The 19,235-nt window shown below is 41.0% G+C and overlaps 1 protein-coding gene across 1 annotated transcript in view; it reads left to right on the plus strand.

Moving 5' to 3' along the window:
• Positions 1–19,235, plus strand: part of SH3GL2 (SH3 domain containing GRB2 like 2, endophilin A1) — a 215,552-nt gene that overhangs the window by 136,609 nt on the left and 59,708 nt on the right. Inside the window, exon 2 of the mRNA XM_007465655.1 lies at positions 10,443–10,511. Within this exon, the coding sequence (XP_007465717.1) occupies positions 10,443–10,511 (69 nt within the window). The remainder of the gene's footprint in view (positions 1–10,442; positions 10,512–19,235) is intronic.

Raw genomic sequence — 19,235 nt, forward strand, 5'->3', positions numbered from 1 at the left:
GTGTCCCCTGCATCGGCAGGCGGACTCTCAACCACTGCGCCACCAGGGAAGCCCGGAAAACAGGATTTTTATTGAGTATGGGAATCAAGGGACCTGGGTTTCAGTCCTGTCTCTGGTATGACCTGGCTGTCTGACCATAACGTATCTGTTTAATCTCATCCCCACGTCCTCAGTGCTCCCCACCCCTGCTCCTCTCCCTACCCTCCAGCACACACAGGTACCCATGGGATGATGTAGTCCCAACAAAAACACAATTTTATACTCCTGCAGTGCTTCTATTCTGAGGGGTGACCAGACTCCCTCCTTCCTGCAACATCACCTCAAATTAGAATTGGAATCCCTTATTTTGCCAGAAAACCCCCAACCCCCACAAAGAAAAAAACATACTGCATGCCCTCATGAATGTATTCACTTTCCTCTCACATTCTCCTACTTAACCTCTACTTGCTAACTCCATGAACCGATATAACACAGAACTCTGGCTACGTGAGTTGATTTGATAAGAAAACTTAAGAGGTCACTTCTGAAAAATGGGTTCTCAGTATAGCATTGCATTCTGAAATGTAAATCTCCAGTTCATCTTTAACTGGTAACGAGTGCCCGCAGGAACACCATTTTGCTCTTTAAAGGTCCTCATCTGGGTCGATGCCGTATGTATTAATGGCCCTCAAGCCTTTATTTGGCCTGGATTTTGGGAAGTGTCTGTGTCTTCCTTCTACCACAAGTTAGTCCTGGGTAGACATATTTTGGAAGTCTCAACCTTACAGTCGCCATGTCTGTGACGTCACCGTGTTACTTTTAGGTAACAGAATCACGTGGTGGTTCTTACAGAGTAACGACACTAATCCTTTGCATTGGTGAAGTGCTTTACAGTCAACAAAGCACCTACTCAGTCATCTTATATAATCTTCATAACTGTCCTGTGAGGTGGCTTTGAATTATCCACATGTCAGAAAACTTGAGAGGTAAAATGATTTGCCCAAGGTTATCAACCTAGAAAATAACACAAAATGTCCATCACCTCATGGATGGACAAAGAAAATATGGTATATTCATACAATGAAATATTATGCAACCGTAAAAGGAAGGAGGTACTAATACCTGCCACACATGGATGAACCTTGAAAACGTGATGCTAACTGAAAGAAGCCAGAAACAAAAGACCACGTCATTATATAATTCCGTTTATATGAAATATCCAAAACAGATATTTCCATAGAGACAGAAAGTAGATTAGTGGCTGCCAGGGGGTGGGGCCTTGAATGGAGTTGGGGCTGACTGCTAATGTGTACCAGGTTTCTTTTTGGTGTGATGAAACTGTTCAAAAATTAGATTATGGTGATGATCACACAGCTCTGTAAATATACTAGCAATCATTGAATTGTATATTTTAAGTGAGTGAATTTTGTGGCATGCAAATTATATCACACTAAAGTTGTTAAAATTTTTAATTTATTTTTCTTTTCCCTACCCCCTAGAGCTTTAGGGAGGTGACTTTAGGAAGTGTCTTCTTGATACATATTTGGCTTCACTTTTCCCTGTCATGAAAAGATGCCCAGCCTCTTCTTAAGTCAGTCCCTTCCAAATATTCCTCCATCTCTTCTCTCATGTCCCAATTGAACAAATAAGAGGACAGCCTTCTCAGGGTCCCTGTGTCCACCACTCCCTAGCTGACATTAGCACATCAGTAAGCCTGAGAAGAATTAAAAAGACGGCATCCTTTCCTGTGTCCTTTCCATAGTTTATTTTTTGGCAAATTTTTATCAGAGCTTTGCAATCAGTCAACTCATTCAAGAGCAAGTCTCCCACATGGTTGGTTGAAAAGCACTGGGCAGAAACTTGAAAGGAAAGGAAGCCAGTAGTGCCAGTTTGGAGTGCTGGAATTGTATTTAGACCCTGTCCCCAATTTAATGTATAACTTTGAGCAACTCTAAGCCTGGAGGAATGCCAAATACTTCCCACATACATGTTTGTGTTTATATAAGTGTTTGTGTGTGTGTGAGAAATATAACTGTCGGTACAGAATTGACTGAGGCATTAGGAAATGGGACAGTGAAGTGAGTAGTTTCTTTCCACACCTTAAAAGCATATTGGGAAAGAAGGGGTCAAATTAACTCTTAGATGATGTGGGATGCAGTGACATTACTCTGAACACATGCTCTAGCTGTTGCAGCAGACTTGCCTGTGAAATATACCCTGCAGGGGCAGAGGACACTCAAAGTTCTAATACTAGAAATAATGGGTAAAAAGCAAAGCAGGAATTTGTGTGATTGACGGGGAGGGGAGCTTCCTCCACGTCTCCTTCTCCAACTTCAGCATGAGCCTACCAGGTGTGCATCTCCAGGGTCGGCTGCAGTGCAGGCAGCAGACCTTGAAGCTTGAGGTAGAAGCAGAGTGGTGCATCTGTCAGGGCTTAGTCTCCTTAGGTGGTGACGAGATGCTGAGCATTCAGGAAATCCTGCCCAGATTATAAATGAAATCTGTATCTGCCTTGTCACTAAGGTGCTTTTAACATTTTTGGTTCAGATGATGGAATTTCTTTTGGTATGAGTTACCAAACTTGATATCTCAGACAGGGATCCATCTTTCTGAGTTTTGTGTTGTTATTCTGTGTTCCCAATTGAATCCCTCTATTAGCAGGCCAGTGATTTTTCTGTATAAGATGGTGGATCTGGTGTCTCATTATTGAGTGCCAAGTGGTTGTCCATCCACTTTCATGATTATCTCTGAGGTCTCTTCATATCTTCTCTTTATTGTTATTTAAGGTAAAGCTTACTACAGCTAAGAGCATGGTGCTAGCTTTCTTTGACTTAGGAAGAAAGGAGGATTTAATCTCGGGATAGAGCTTGGCTGCCACATTTGGTGATGTAAAATGCTATATAGAGAGCTGAATGTATTGATGTGTGAAATACTTGCAGGAAGTCTCTCAAGTGTCTTCAAATACCCATTGGCGGGGGCTTCCCTGGTGGCGCAGTGGTTGAGAGTCCGCCTGCCGATGCAGGGGACACTGGTTCGTGCCCCGGTCCGGGAAGATCCCACATGCCGCGGAGCGGCTGGGCCCGTGAGCCATGGCCGCTGAGCCTGTGCTCCACAATGGGAGAGGCCACAGCAGTGAGAGGCCCGCGTACCGAAAAAAAAAAAAAAAAACCATTGGCTTGCAGTTTGTCCTTGATGTTTGCTTTCTGCAAAGGTGAGGAACCTACCTTGAATGGATGGATGAAGGCTGTCCAAGCGTTAGTGATAGAAATGAAGCATATTCTGAGCTGCCTGCCCTGCAGCTGAGACCCAGCAACTGTCAGTTACTCTACTTTTTATGGGCATCTCCTACTAAAGATGATTTATTGTCTTTTTTTTTTTTTTAATTTTAGAAGGAGATTTGCATCAAAATCACCCTAATCTGAGAATCTGGGGGTGGGAATGGGGAGAGTTCCATAGCATTTTCTCTTCAAACACTTTGCATGGTATTTTCTCTTTTCCTTCCTTTCCTAATTGTTATCTACCTTTGATGTGCTATAAACAGCACTCCAGCAGGTAGAAATTGCATCAGTTAGGGTTCTTCAGAGAAACAGAAACAGTAGGATATGGGGGCAGAATTTCTTCTTCCTCCAGGGAACCTCAGTTTTGTTCTTAAGGCCTTTCAGTTGGTTGGATGCAACCCACCCACATTTTCAAGGATAATCTTATTAGTTAAACTCAACTGATTGTGGAATTAACACATCTACAGAATATCTTCATAGCAACAGCTAGATTAGTGTTTGATTGAATAACCAGGTACTATAGCCTAGCTAAATTGACTCATCAAATTAACCATAATACAAATAGACATCAAATTTTAAATTGGAAGACATCTTAGAACTCTTCTGGTTATCTAACCACACCCTACCCCTGCCCCATTTAGTGGATGAGGAAACAGAGGTCCAGAGAAGTTTGTGATTTCAGTTCACACATACAAAAAAGGGCTTCCCATCCCAAATGAATTACTAGTACCTTTTTTTTCTCTTTTTGAGTTCTGCTTTTTTCTCAAGGGATTTTATAACTGAGCTTTAAACAGAATTAAAAAAAAAAAATACTGCGTGACATAATTCTAGCCCCAAGTCTTAGTGTCTATTTTTAGCAGACACTGTCTTTTTATGTTTTGTTCAATTTTGGTGGCTTATTGCAGTAGACTATGAAAATGTGTATTTTTTTCCCCTATTGCCAGGATGGGAAACTTTATGGAAATACTCTCCCGTTCTGTGAATCCCCCTTGCTAAATTACCCCTTATCTGATGAGGAACTAGATTATTTGGGGGAGTTGAAAAATACAGAAGTGGTTATTGGTTTTTTATTCTGCACATTTTATATACTTAAAACATTTTTTTTTTTTTTTCTGAAGGACAGAAATAGGATCACTTGTGAATGAAACTGTAGGTGATAGTATAAACTATGTTTCCAGGCAGGAACTGAAACTTGCATGATACCTCTCCTACCAACTCCCTTTGAGGGGTGTGTGTAAGTAATTAGCCACATAGTCCATGGGAGGTTCTCACTTTAGGGAAACAGGGCTTAGAAAGTTATTGCTTTTAACTCCAGTGAACCGCACCAGAAGCTCAGAGAACATCACGCAAATTAATTTCTGCATTTTCTATATAGTATTTGACAAGAAGCAGGATAGGCTGAAAGCTGGGGAAAAGGCCAAGAACTTAGCTCACCTAAACTCATTTTGAAGTTTGTGGCTCCAGACATTCAAAGAAAATCATTCGTCATTCTTTTGAATTCTTGCGGGGGGGCGGGGGAAATCACTAGTTTTTAGATTTTTAGGAACCTTTCTATTTTTCTTCAGTATAGTGAGAAATAGCACAGTTAGCTCAATTGACTCAATTTAGATAGATGAAAATGCCTTTACTCATTTTCTAAGGAAGAACACAACATTTCTTGACGGGAAAAATAAATATATATTTTTTGAAATTCACTTTCAAAATATCATGGCATTTAAGCATTCCAATTTAATGACAGCTAAGAAAAACTAGTGTGAAACCTATATCCCAAAAAGTGTATCCACCCTGCCTTTCATACATGGAAATACCACCATCTGGAAAAACAAGATCTACTTGTATTTAGCCAGATACCAAGAAAATACTGCTGTAATTTTGACTTTTCTGTTTCCTTCTGAATATTGGGTATGTCATCAAGTATTACCATTTAATTTTTAGGACCTAACCAATGAGTAATAATTAAAGAATTTTCATTAAGATTCAGAGTATGGGCTTCTTTTATTTATTATCATAGGTGATGCCTTTCTATAAATTTTGGGAAAACAATATTTTGAATTTTCTATTTTTTTGCCTGTTGACAGCAAAGAAGATATTACACTTTACAGGGGAGGTAAGAGTCTCAGAAAGGAGACTGAGAACCAGTGCTCACTCATAGTTAAGGGTCCTCCTTCAATTTATTTTTGTCTTAGAATAATTCATTGAGATACATTTTTTTTTTCAACTGATAAATTGTCTGCTCTGCAAACACTGTGTTAGGTACTGCAGTCTCAGATGTTTTCAGACAAAGAGGCATGCGACGTGATTCCCACCTTTTGCGTCTTACAATAAGACGAGCAGAAGTTCTCAGCAATTTTACTCATCAAGTAGCTAGTTCCAGGGAGTCCAACAGATGATGTGTTTCATTAAGAGTTCACAGGAAATCCAGTAACTTCCATCTAGGGCAATCAAGATGAAGATGGAGAAGGTGAAATCTGGGTGAGCAATTTAGAGAATTAGTAGGATTTGAAAATAAGAAAAGAGAAATAGGTACAGGTACAAGGCAGAAGGAATTAACACAGCATATTTGGTGGATGCTAAGGAAACCTGGCTTTGTATAATGAATGATGAGACAAAGCTAAACAAAAACAGGGACATTAGGCAGTAAATAACTTTGCAGTAAATAACTTTGCAGGGACATTAGGCAGTGACGTATGAATCAATTTGGTCTTAAGTCTATTGAATTTCACTGATGTGATTTTCAAGGAGGCCTTTATAAAAAGTAGCTGGAGATACGGTAGTTGGATCTTCAGTGTTTGATTGAAATGCAATGCAGGGAAGAATCAGAGCTGCAACTAGAGAATGGAGTGTCTTTTGCCTAGAGTTGACAGTTAATGTGGGAGAGAGGGTGAGTCATTGTTGGAAAACGGAGGCATCCTTTGAGGTGGGAACAGTGGTCATTTATTTAAACTGTCTCCTGCTGCTGGTTCCCTTGACATTTTTCTTATTTGGCATATAGAAAAAAATAGCATGAGGCAACACTACTGCAGACTCAGAATTAAGACTTAATTTGAAACGTGAGTTGATTATATTATTTATTTTCTTTTTTTGAAGAGAAAAGCTAACCCTGAGTGAGGTAATCAGTCTTGTTTGCCTTACTTTATGCCTCCTTTCAGTCGTCTTAACATTCACATTTACAAAATTACACTGTAGTTCAGTCCACAAACTTTTACTGAGTATGCGTTGTGAGGAATACAATGAAGAATAAGAAGAAGGTGAGATTTTCGGTTTGGTTGGAATACAGAATATATGGAGAGTGTAATAGAAAATAAGATTAAAAGTATAAGCTCTCAGGGCTTCCCTGGTGGCACAGTGGTTGAGAGTCCGCCTGCCGATGCAGGGGATGTGGGTTCGTGCCCCGGTCTGGGAGGATCCCACGTGCCGCGGAGCGGCTGGGCCCGTGAGCCGTGGCCGCTGGGCCTGCGCGTCCGGAGCTTGTGCTCCGCAACGGGAGAGGCCACAACGGTGAGAGGCCCGCGTACCGCAAAAAAGGAAAAAAAAAAAAGTGTAAGCTCAGTGTTGTGCTACATGGGTACAATTGAAGATTTTGAACAGAAGAGTTGTTTTTAGACAGTACAGGTGGGCTTATCGACTCATTTGTACTGTTTTGTTTGATTCAGATAACTTTTGCTGATATTTATTTAAATAGGGGATCAGTTTCTCAAAAAGCAAGCATATTAGCTAAAGTATACTAAACAGCATCGGAAATCATTCAGTTCTATGAAATCTTGGTTTTAGGAACCACCTCACTGGAAAATAGTAGGGCAAAACTATTCTTAAATAAATGGTGCTAGGTGAGGAAAACAAAACTCATCGTTGGCCAAATGAGCTCAGGGAGCCTGTCTTCCTCACCTTGACTCTTATACAGAAAGGCAATAGAAGTTTTAGTAATGTTATTTAAAGAACAGGAGGAGAAAATGTTAGGCATACTCCTAAGGAGTGAGAAGATTGTTATTTAACACATTGTTTAATTCAATGCCTTGATATGTTTAGATCCTTTGTGACTTGGGGGAAAAAAGTAGCCCAGAGAACAATGTGGATGTCGTTTTGAATACTCTTCTTTTTCTGTGAATCTAATTAGATAAGAAAATTTATATCAACCAAATAATCAGACCAGGACCAGTATCTACCTGTTAGCTTCATTCAGTATATTTGGTGAACTGTTTCTCTCAGAGCAGCTCAAATGATTCATATTTTCTCTTTCTCCCTTCCTCTCTGTCTTCCTGCCTTCCCCTGCCTCCCCCTCAGTACTTAAGCCAAATAGTTAAAGCCAGTGGACTGACTGAGTTGTCCTCCATGTGAGTTACCAGGACTAGTTCTAAATTACTAATGGCCAGTGTGATCCCATTTGATATAGAGCCAGCAATTGTGGTGCTAACCTGTTAATGGATGCAAAATGGGAGGAAACTAAAATTACTCTCAGTTGAGCAATATGGGATTGAAAGTATTATATAAGCCCTTGTGCTTTTGATGAAGGTCATATTTTATGGCTTAGAGATGGCCAAAATGTGATTAACCCAAGGTTACCAGGATTCTCTAATGTTACTATAAATGGAGACATTTCTCAGCTGCTTGGTTTTTGTGACAGTTTTGCAAATGAAAATTAGATATCTCATTCACAGGTCATGGAAGGGGTATATCTATAGTGATCCTCTTTAACTAAAATGGGGCCTTGTGATATAGTGAGTTCTGTGACATCGAAAACAGACAGGTAGAACTGAGACAGTTGAGTCGGGGTTGTGTATCTTATATTTCTTTATTGTGCAGGAGTTCAACAAGATTAGAGTTTCCCAGCCCAAATTTAACAGAAAACCACATACTTCAAGAATAAGACACAAGAGGGGCTTAAGTATGAGCTATAACTGCCATCACTGAGCAAAGTGAAAGGGAGGGAATCAGTGTAAAAATCATAGTAAAATTAGTTTGGTGATAGGGAAAATTCGATGTTAATAACCTTTAAGTCCCCTTCTATTCCTCATTTTCTATAACTTAAACCTCAACATGCAGGTTAAGTTACTGGCACTTGGAATTCCGCTAGGAGGTTCTAAACTGAATTCTAAGGCCTTCCCATCCCCATTTCTGGGTTGGTAAACATCTGTAAGAAAGTAGGTAAAGAAGCTGACTTCTGGGCCAGATCACAGTTGATACAGGCTTTTTAGATTTGGTGATAGTGACGCTACACAAAACCTGGATCTGTGCAGACTGTTGAAATAATTGATAGCCATCATCACCTAGGATACAGGTTAAGTGAGAGTGCTGATGTCAAGGACCGAAGGTTAAAGCAGTGAATCTAACTCTGGCCATCTGGCCCTTTGAATCTAAAGGAACTTCAGGCAGAAATGGCCAGCACCACGGACAGCTCTTCAATGCTGTGGTGCAAATGCAAAACCACCTAGGGTTTACTTGGGAAAATTGCCTTCCAGGTCCTGGTTCCACCTCTTCCTAGCTAAAGATCCCTACCATGGACAGGCAGTTTAACTTATGCAAGCCTCAGTTTTCTCATCTGCAACATAGGAATAATATCTGCTCTACATAGTTCTTATGGTATGCATACTGATGATAAAGTACAAGTGAAAGAGCCAGTTATACAAGTTAAAGATGTGAATATTGTTTTTACTAACATTTCATTTTCAATCATTGACCTTTATCTGCCTAACATTGTATTATGTTAATGAAAACTGCTAGATTCTTCTCAAGGTATGAAACAACAGTTAAATAAACTGATGGGAAAGGCCAGGGTATTTAATCAGATATACAATTTACTGGTAAGAGAACGGAACTAGGATATATTGCATGTCTTGTAGGTTCACGCACCGGTTTTTATATTTACTATGCCATTTATTTTCATAACAACTCTGTGTACCATGGCAGTCCATGCCATGCCCTTCCATCATAGCATATTCCTTCTGTTAGTGCTGCTGAGGTGAAATCTGGGCCAGAGTGGTGATAGAATTCAGACTCTTGGTTTTCCCAAGAGTGATCTCTTCTAAAGGTTTTCCTGATGGCAGAATGCAGGAGTTAGAGAAAGAGCATGTAAGGACTATACCTCAGCCCCCTATAAGGGGATATCAGAGCTTCCACGGCCAGAAAGATGGAGCCATGTATCCCAGGACCCTTTTAGAAGGAGGTAACCCAAGCTCACTTGGATGACCCAAGTTGTTACTGAGGTTGCTGCAGGTCTGGCCATGGTGGGGATCCTCTGCAAAGACCCTCAACACAGTGGCTATTAAAGGAAATGAAAAATTGTACTTCAGTATCTGTGTATGATAACTTTACGTAGCACAGTGACATCTTAGTAAAAAGCATCTAACTACCTTTACAGTTATTTTAAGAGGAATGAAATTCTGGTGTCTTTAGCATTTAATATTTCCTGTCTTGGATGAAATTAAAGTATCTTCCTTGTGATCCCTTCATAATTTCTATTAGACTTAATTTGAGCCTTTATTTCAAAACAGAATAGAATATCTAATCTTTTAATGAACATGAATTCTACATGTGGAAAATGACCATTGGCATATGTAAATTGATGCAAATAAAATGTATGATAATGGGAATTGATTGGGTAGCAAAGAAGTACCCTCAACATCTTTCCACATAGTTTATCTTATGTATATAAGGATGTAGGCAGCTACAGGGAGATTTATAAGACTACTATTTAAGTCCTTTTATCTGAAGATCGGCTAGGCTGATATTTTTCATACCAGTTTGATAAATGCTTGTGATTATCTGTTCAACAGCCCATTGAGGACTAGGTTGAAGATGTAGCAATTTTCTACCTAGGTAGCATTTTAGATCCATTATCAGAGGGAAATGATTATTGTATGATGCTGTTTTCCCTTGGAACTTTCAAAACGAAAACGTTAGTGATTTGATAGTTCTGTGATGATTTATATAATAGAAAGCACTAGGGTTGAAATCAGAAGATATAAGTTTGAATTCTTGCTTCAGTACCTACCAGATGCATGGATTTTGGTAAGTTGTTCATATCCGCCGAGCCAAAGCCGTCTCCTATGAAAATGGGACGGCCCACCTACATCAGAGAATAGTTATGAGATTGTATTAGATGATGTTTGTCAAAGTGCTTAGAACTTGTGACACATATGTTTAAAAGAAAATTTATTTATAATTCATTTTTTGGGTTATTTTCTACAGAAAGTGAGTGAGAAGGTTGGAGGAGCTGAAGGAACCAAGCTAGATGATGACTTCAAAGAGATGGAAAGGGTGAGTCTTCATCACTCAGAGTTCCCTTGACATAAAATTGTCCAGCATACTAAGTGGAGAAGAGAGAAAGGAAAGGGGAAACCATTCTCCGCTGGCACCTGAGAATACATTTTGTTATTCTTAAAAGTACTCTCCTCTTAGTGTATACTTTGAAACAGAAAATGTAAAGTATCTGGGTTTTTTTTTTAACCATCCTAAGAACAAAGCCTCCATGAAGGTGAAATGTCATAATGGATTTTATCATTACTTTTCCAAATAGGGGCAACGTGGAGCTGGTGTTTGAACTGCGCTGGGGTGGGACGAAAAGAGGAGAAGGTGGGGAATGATGTACCAAATGTTCTGAGGAGAGTTTGAGTCACTTTCTAGCTTTTGAGAACTTTCCTGAGGGGACTGTGCCAGCCAGAGGCAGCATGTGTAGTGAACACAGTGGTGAGCCGGTCTGACCTTGGCCTGAGTTCCACTTCTACTGCCTGTTGCACAAGTCAGCATATTGCTCTGAGCTTCTGTATTTTCATAAATGTAAAAGGAGAATACAAATTCGTTCTTCAGAGACTTTCATTAAGGATTAAAAATAATATTTTAATCATTTAACATTCTTCCTTAAAAGATAACAGGTTCTCAACAAGTGAGAGTGGAGGTGGTGAACAAAGTAAGCCTTTTCATTTTTCTTGTGACAGATGCCGTATTTTCTCTTTTACTGTTCTTTCACTTTGAGACTGTCCACAGAAAGAGATACATAGGCTTATGATGGAGAGTGGGTATTGCATTGTGCAATTAATTATTTTAGATTTTAAATTGTGGATGAGTAAAGGATCTGGGAATACAAACCCTGCACTTGAACAGAGAGGATGGCGAAAGCCTGTGATACCCAGAAACCACATTTTTACTTTCTGCCCTTTTTCAGTTTTTCTTCTGAAGAGTTCATTGATGAATACAACAAATTCTTGTTTTGTACCTCCTCTGAGACAGGCATGTAGGATATACTAGTGAACAGGATAGATAAGATTCCTGACTGCGTTAAATTCATAATCTAGTGGGGAAGACAGACATTGGACAAATACTGACCAGTGTGGCAAGGGTAACGAAACATGGCACTAGAGAAGCTTGGAACAGAGGAAACTCACCCACATAGGGTGGTCAGGGAAGACTTTCCTGATATTTAAGTGAGGCTATAAAGGATGAGTAAGAGTTAGCAGAGCCTAGTGCGTTTCTAGTAGAGGAAACAGCAAGCAAGAGAGAACCGGACAGGGACTTCTGTGGTGGTCCAGTGGCTAAGACTCCGTGCTCCCAATGCAGGGGGCCCAGGTTCAATCCGTGGTCAGGGAACTAGATCCCATGTGCTGCAGCTAAAGATCCCGATGCCGCAACTAAAAGATCCTGCAAGCTTACAACTGAAGATCCCACATGCTGCAACGAAGACCCAGTGCAGCCAAATAAACATTTTTTCAAAAAGAGAGAGAGAGAGAGAGAGAACTGGACACATTTGACTTCCTGAATAAAAGGTGAGTTGCTGAGAGACAGGAGTCTTGTGAAATGAGACTGTTTAGTATTTACCTAGCTGGTATTTCTGGCTAAGTTCTAGAGATGGACCTCACTGATAGAGTAGGGAGCCTCACTGATAGGACATTTAATGAGTCTCCAGAACCCGACGCACCTGCTCAGAATGACTTGGCTTTGACTCCTCTGCTCGCCAAGTGTCCCCATAGTTCCACACCCCTCTTTATGAGCATCCCTGTGGGTCTGTTCATTTGCACCAATCTCTGTCTACACCCAGTCTTCCTTCGTCCCCCTTATCCTTTGATGTCTCCCTCCCATCCCCACCCTGGAGGGAGTGTATAATATTCCACGTGGCCAGTGCCCTGTCACTAATGACAGATTGGGCAGGTGTTTAGGAATTTAGGACTAAGGAATCAGAATTTGAGTCCTGCTTTCAGCCTCTGCCAGGACACAAGGTAATAAGCTCGGTAGCCCACTGCCTAGACTGAGACAAACTAACTTTCTGTTTCTTAAATGAGATTGAAAAGAATAAGAAATTTGGAGAACAGTGTTTATAACTGAACAACTAATTGAGCCTTTGAATCCATGCCAGTCTTGCAAAGTAATTGAAATAGAAGAGGATCTTACAAATATTTTACTTCAGGCAGAGACCCACAGGCGTCGCTCGGAGTCTGTTGGTAAGGTTTATTTCTCCTGTTTCCTAGAAATTAATGAGTTTCTGAAGCTTTTATTTCAAAATCTAGATATTACCGTAATAAGGTTTTGCTGGTTGAAGAACACACTTGTGGTTTTGTATTTGGGTTTATAACTAAGTAGACTGAGAGATTTAGGTTTTAGTGAGGTGTGGGAATTGTTTATTCCGCTTCATTCCACACATCTTTTGCCTTATCTCTACTCATGTTAAATTCACATTAAAGGTAGAGGTTTCTGTGCTAATTGGAAAGCACATGCTTCAGAATTGGACTCCAAATCTGTTCTGTTTCTATGTTTATTACGCACAAAAACATTTTAGCTCAGTGTCCCCAAACCTGCAGAAGCACCTTTCCACGGTCAGTTTCCTGTTCATCAAGCATTTAGAGCAGAGAGACCTTTTTCCACTGTGTTCTCAGAGGTGCAGTGAGACAACAAAATGAGATACATTAGAGGTTTGCATCGCACAGCACTACTGGGAGAGAGAAGTGGGTATTCCTAGAGATTGTTTCCGTAATGAGCCACCGTATCGACTCTCCTGCTGAGATACAGTAAAATTACCATGTGCATCTCTTAGCCCTTGTAGCCTTCTCGTCCCGGAGCTGACTGGGTGGACTCCTTCGTCTGTGTTGTGGCTGCAGGAACCGTGCCTGTAACCATTTCTGTCCTCCTCCTAAGTGCCTGCATGGAATTGTTTCTTTGTTCATTTTAAATGGTATTTGTTGCTTACAAGCTTCCTCACAGACTAAATTTCTTCCCGTGGTACAGACATTGTGTGGATTTTTTTTCTTTGAAAAGCTGCAGATGTTTTTTATCAAGAGGAAGCACTAGAATTTGAGGGACCTCTGGTTTCTTCGAAATTTACATCAGTTGCTGCAGTGATTGTGTGTGTGTGTGTGTGTGTGTGTGTGTGTGTGTGTGTGTGTGTGGTGTGTGGGTATGTTCATTAATTCACATGGAATATCTGTAAATGCGTCCATGTGGCAGGCATCCTGCTGGGCACCAGGAATACAAAGATGATTAAGGTACAGTTCCTGCCTACTGGAGCTTCCAGTTTTGATGGAAGAAATAGACACATAGATTAGTGTCTTATGGAACATGGTGCTTGATGCCTTGGGAAGTATTTTCATGGAAGACCTAACTCAGGTTGCGTAGACGAGTGGAGGCTTCCTAGAAGAAAGGGCACCTGAGCTAAATCCTGAACTTTTCTCTTGTTTCTGTGTATATAAGTAATGTAGAAAGAAGTCCAAGCCAAGGGGTACAGTGTCTCTTTTAGCAGCCTGAAAAATATCATGGGAAATCCCTGCTGTTGAAACCAGGAGTCCTCAAGTTGAAAGCATGGCTGTAGACCATTTTAATGAGAATGGAATTTTTCTGGAGGGGCAGCCGCAAGTTTTAAGGCAAGCAGATGTTGAGAAAGAATGGAGAGATTGTCATTCCTTATACGAGTGAGGGAATGTATTGTTTGCAGAGCAGCCTGTGGGGGAAGCGCTACAGGAGAACGTCCATGGTCATTATCTCCATATACTTAAGTAGTCATTGGGTGGAGAGGAGCTAGATCCTTCTGTTTAAGCCCAAGTGGTCGGCTAGAATTAACGAGTAGAAGCTATGGGGAGATAGATTCAGACTCAACATAAGAAAGAATTTTTTGTTGTCGGAGCTTTTTAAATAAAAAAGAGCCTTGGGGATTACTGAATTCCCCATCACTGCCCACGTTTAAAGAGAGGCTAAACCCACGGTTCCCACATTCTGTGTGAAGCACAATGGTTGTCATCTCCTTCGAGTTTTGTGGCAAGTAATTTGTTACTAATGTCATTTTTAATAATGTCAGTCTCTCTTGAATTCTAGTGATCTATCCCAAATGGGAGGGAAGGGAGTAAAGTCCCAGCCAGCAAGCTCAGAGTTTCACATATCCCTGAGTGCACCGTGGGCACCTGTCATATACGTGAATGTCTTCTTCATGGGTGTGGTGGTAAAAGAAGGGGTGGATTACGGTACTGAGACACTCACTTGCTGGTGTGGAACTGTAGGATGGGTGGGAGCCCCAAACAAGATGAGCTTTGAAGACATTTTTCTGCTTATCCTGAAATTTAGTGAAGACTAGCTTCTTCTCAGGTACGTGTTCGCAGCATGTTTCCAAGCCAATGTTCATTAAAGGTAAATGCCTAAGAAGATTAACAAAAAAAAATACATTGGGGCAATCTCAGCCTAATGTGTTGTTTATTTTTGTTTTCAACACACAGTTCATTAATCAGGCTTTCCAAGTACATAAGGTAACTGCTGTAAAGCAGAGCAATCTGGGGACAGGTACATTAATTCTTCCATATCAGTAGGGGACTATTAAAACATCCCCTTATTGGACCGGCCTGTATCTCACTGCCAGACAGACTTTCCCAGGATACTGTTTTCATCGTGTCTCTGTGATTTGTTTAGTTAGGTGTTCTCCTTTAGGTCCTGTCCTTTAAGCGGGTGTGCATTCATTCTTAATAGGTACATTTTCTTAATTTCAGTGACAGAAAAATTAAGAATTTGAAAGATTTTCGTGTTTCATATGACATTTTAACATCTCTTTTGCATAACCAGTGTAAGTTAGCCCGTATCTAAGTGGGTGCTCAATTCATCTATTTAGTATTTGATCACTAAACCCACAAACTGTCTGTGTTCCATTTTAAGATGTCCATTTTATTTTTCTTAAACTCTGCTACTGTGTCCCTGTGACAGCATCTGGTATAATGCAGTGTCTGATGTTGTGAAGTCATATCTTTCAGTCCTTTGGTTAGTCCACAAAGAATGCTGTGTTTTTCACCTGTGCTGCCTCCTGTGTTCAGGAAACAGTGACCGCTCCTTTTCCAATGGGGAAGGGTAATGTTCGGATGCCTCAAAACAATAGCCCCATTCTAGTCAATCTGGTGCCTTTCAGTTCTCTTGTATCTTGTCTCTAAAGACTGAGACAGCTGGTGAAATGATGGGCATCCGTAGATTCAGCGTGGCATGCCTTTGTGAATGTAGAACCTTAGCACAGGGAGCAGCAAACTTTTTCTGTAAATATATTAGGCTTTGTGGGCCAGAGGGCGTCTGTGGTCTGTGCTGCAGCTCCTCACTTCTGCTATTGAAGAGCAAAAGCAAGCATCAGTGGTATTTGAATGAAGGAGCATGGCTGTGTTCCAATAACATTTACCCAAGGACACTGAAATTTGCATTTTGTATAGTTATTATGTGCAACAAAATAGTCTTCTTCTTTTGAATTGTTCCAGCTATTTAAAAATCTAACAACGGGGGCTTCCCTGATAGCACAGTGGTTAAGAATCCGCCTGCCAATGCAGGGGACACGGGTTCGAGCCCTGGTCCAGGAAGATCCCACATGCCGTGGAGCAACTAAGCCCGTGCGCCACAACTACTGAGCCTGTGCTCTAGAGCCCATGAGCCACAACTATTGAGCCCAGGTGCTGCAACTACTGAAGCCTCGCACCTAGAGCCCATGCTGCGCAACAAGAGAAGCCACTGCAACAAAGAGTAGCCCCTGCTCGCCGCACCTAGAGAAAGCCCACGCAGCAACGAAGACCCGGCGCAGCCAAAAATAAATAAATATTTTTTTTAAGAAAGAAAAAAATCTAACAACAGGCAGTGGCCCAGATTTGGCCCACCGGCCATGGTTTGCCAACCCTTTACTTAGCATGAAGAAGGGAAATGTTCTAGTGAGTAAAGCGGGTTGAGAGAGCTGTTTCTCTCCCTACTTATAGTTGTAAATTACAAGACTGGATAGTGGAGGAAGAACCTGCTAATGTATTGAGAGTTGCTAAAATCTTGCTAATGAGAAAATGGAAGTAAAAAGACCAGAGGAATATGTGCCTATGCTTTTACTTTGAGGAAAAAAACCCAGAACTTATTTCATACAGATAAGTTTTTATTTCCTGCAAACATGCCTATATCTTATATAGTTAGCTTCACCTCCTCTGAACAGCCTTCCCTAATGACTCCGTGCCCCAATCCAGACAAGGGTAGTTGAAGAAACAGAGGCTCAGGTGCTCAACAAAAATGGAAGTTGCCGTTTGGGACACATCAAAACTTGTTTTCAAGCAGTAGCAAAATTTGGGCATTAGGGAAATCATTAGGTACAATGTCATAAGTTCAGAATTAAGCTGTGCTGTTCTCAAATGGGAGTAAGCTCTTGCCAGCTATAATAAATTATTTAAGTGGAAATCTTCTTAGTTCATGGTAGTTATACTAGGCCTGTTAATAAGAGGGTATATGGTTGGACATTGACGGTTGCGATATATAAATAGTGTTCCTAGCAAGAGCCTGACAAGGAGTGTTTAAGGTTCTCACAGGGTGATGGCCTCACCTTGTCCATGGCTGACACAGTATAGTTATGTTTAGCAAAAAGAGTTCTGGACAAAAAGAGGACAGAGATGGAGAGAAGTTGGACGTTGGTCAGCCTCCTACTGGCTGATGTCATCAGGCGATCCAGTTCCTCCAGCATTCTTCCTTGGAAACCGTGTCTGATCCATGACCTTTGGAACTATATTTCTTCCCATGATAGCTGCTTGGGTTGTGTGACCTCAGAGAATTCATTTCCCTTCTCCAGGTTCAGACTGGCATATTTTAAAAATCAAGGCTTTGGACTGGATGCTCTACTGGCCTTGTTCTCTTATGTTTACTAAGTCTGTCAAGTGTAAAATCAGGAGTAAGATCCTAGTAAATGAATTTGCTAGTAGCTCTTGCCTGTTTGGTGTATGTCCTGAAAATGCATTCCACAAATTATTATATTGGATAAAGTTGTTTTCAGAGGTGGATTGCAAGTGAAGGTTATTTTATGCTCTGATCAAAAGGGTTTAGCTAGAAATTTCTCTAGATTGATATCTAGATCAGGTACCTGAAAGTGTTGAAGGAATCTGCCTCAGTGGGTCCAAGATCTGGGGTTGTATGGACTCTTCCCTGGGAGACTTTGGCCAAACCGTGGGGGACACTGAGTAGTTTTTATTCTCATTCTTCTCCTAAGGTTGAATCCCACTTTGGGGACCAAATGCAATGCTCTAATATTGTTGTCTCCAGTGTCTCTGTACCTCCCCCAAGACCACTGGCTTTTGCCAAGCTAATAGCTTCTATTTATAGAGCCTGAGTACTTGGGCGGTCTAGTTACAGAGCCCAGAAGGGAAAGGGGGTTTCATTTTGCAAATGAGAACCACTTTTCGTGCTTTCCTTGCTGACTTGCCCATGGACCACTCCAGATATACACTACTGGCACCCAGCCTCTGTAGAGAAGCCAGTGTAACTGAGGGCATGTGGTCAAACAACTTAGCCTGGGACAGCCTCCCTTTTGCAGAGACCCAGGGTAGAATAGTTCTTGTGAATGAGTTTCTGTAGACTTTCAGGACTTTCAAAACAAAACCAGAAGGTGAGCTGGAAGGTGCTTTCCTCCTGGTCCTGTGTGGTTGGCCTCTGCCAGGTCTCCAGCTCCATCTAGGAGATGGTACAGAGAGCTTTGCAGCTCTGACTTGGTGTCTCTCTTCAGGTCAGGAGATGTCCCTGTTGCCTTTTTGTGCTTTCAAGAAGTATTGGGTGGTAGTTAACAACACATACGCCGGAACCGGAATTGGGCAAGTTTCTTAACCTCTGTGTATCTGTTTCATAAGGCTTCTGAGGATTTAGTATGTAAAGGTATTTAAAGCCCTTGGAACAATTTCTGACAAATATAAAACAGTTTATGTTGATGGTGGTCACGATTATTACTGAGGGTAGAGATGGGGGAAAGTTAGAAATTGGTTAGCTTCCTCACGTCAGATGAGTTCAGAATACCAAGTGGTCACTGGCCAATTCAGTTCCTCTGGCACTGTCCCTTAGAAACTTTGACCTTTGGAACTACTTTGCTTCCAGTCATAGCCACATAGGACATTGGGATACATTTGGCATTGAATGCTTTAAGCCCTGTCATATAGTCAGCAGAAGATCGGTGTTTTTGTCCTATCACACATGTAAGCTGGACTTTCAGCCTGTTTTTTCTGCACACACGCTTTGACTTCATTTCCATTACATTGAGTGCATAGTGGTTGGTTGGCATGTTGGCAATACTTCCAGGACCTCCGTGTATGGCCGCACAACTTCTGCACTGTAAAACTCTGGGGGACCACTATTTATTGCAGAACTAAATACTACTTGGCCACATACTCAAATCTAAGATGTATTAAAAACTCAAGTTAACCAAAAGAATGTGGTACAGGGTTCACATGTGGGCAGGCATCTCTTATAAATAGGAATGCTTTCAAAGGTAATTTTATACCATGATGACCTCATAAGAAAAAAATGTTTCCTCTATTAATCACAGTAGTAGCAAGCTCCTTACACACACAGTAATCTGACTACCATGGAAGGGGAACTGATTTAAGTATTGAAAAACAAAGCTGAAAGATAACATCTTCTGGTTCTGGTTTGGTTTCTGATTATGAAAGAGAAGAAGGCTTACACAGACATAGAAAACAAATATATGGATACCAAGGGGGAAAGGGGTGGGGTGGGAGGAATTGGGAACTGTGATTGACA

This window comes from Lipotes vexillifer, unplaced genomic scaffold (genome assembly GCF_000442215.2).
Source record: "Lipotes vexillifer unplaced genomic scaffold, Lipotes_vexillifer_v1.1 scaffold31, whole genome shotgun sequence".
In the NCBI taxonomy this organism is placed as follows: Eukaryota; Metazoa; Chordata; class Mammalia; order Artiodactyla; family Lipotidae; genus Lipotes; species Lipotes vexillifer.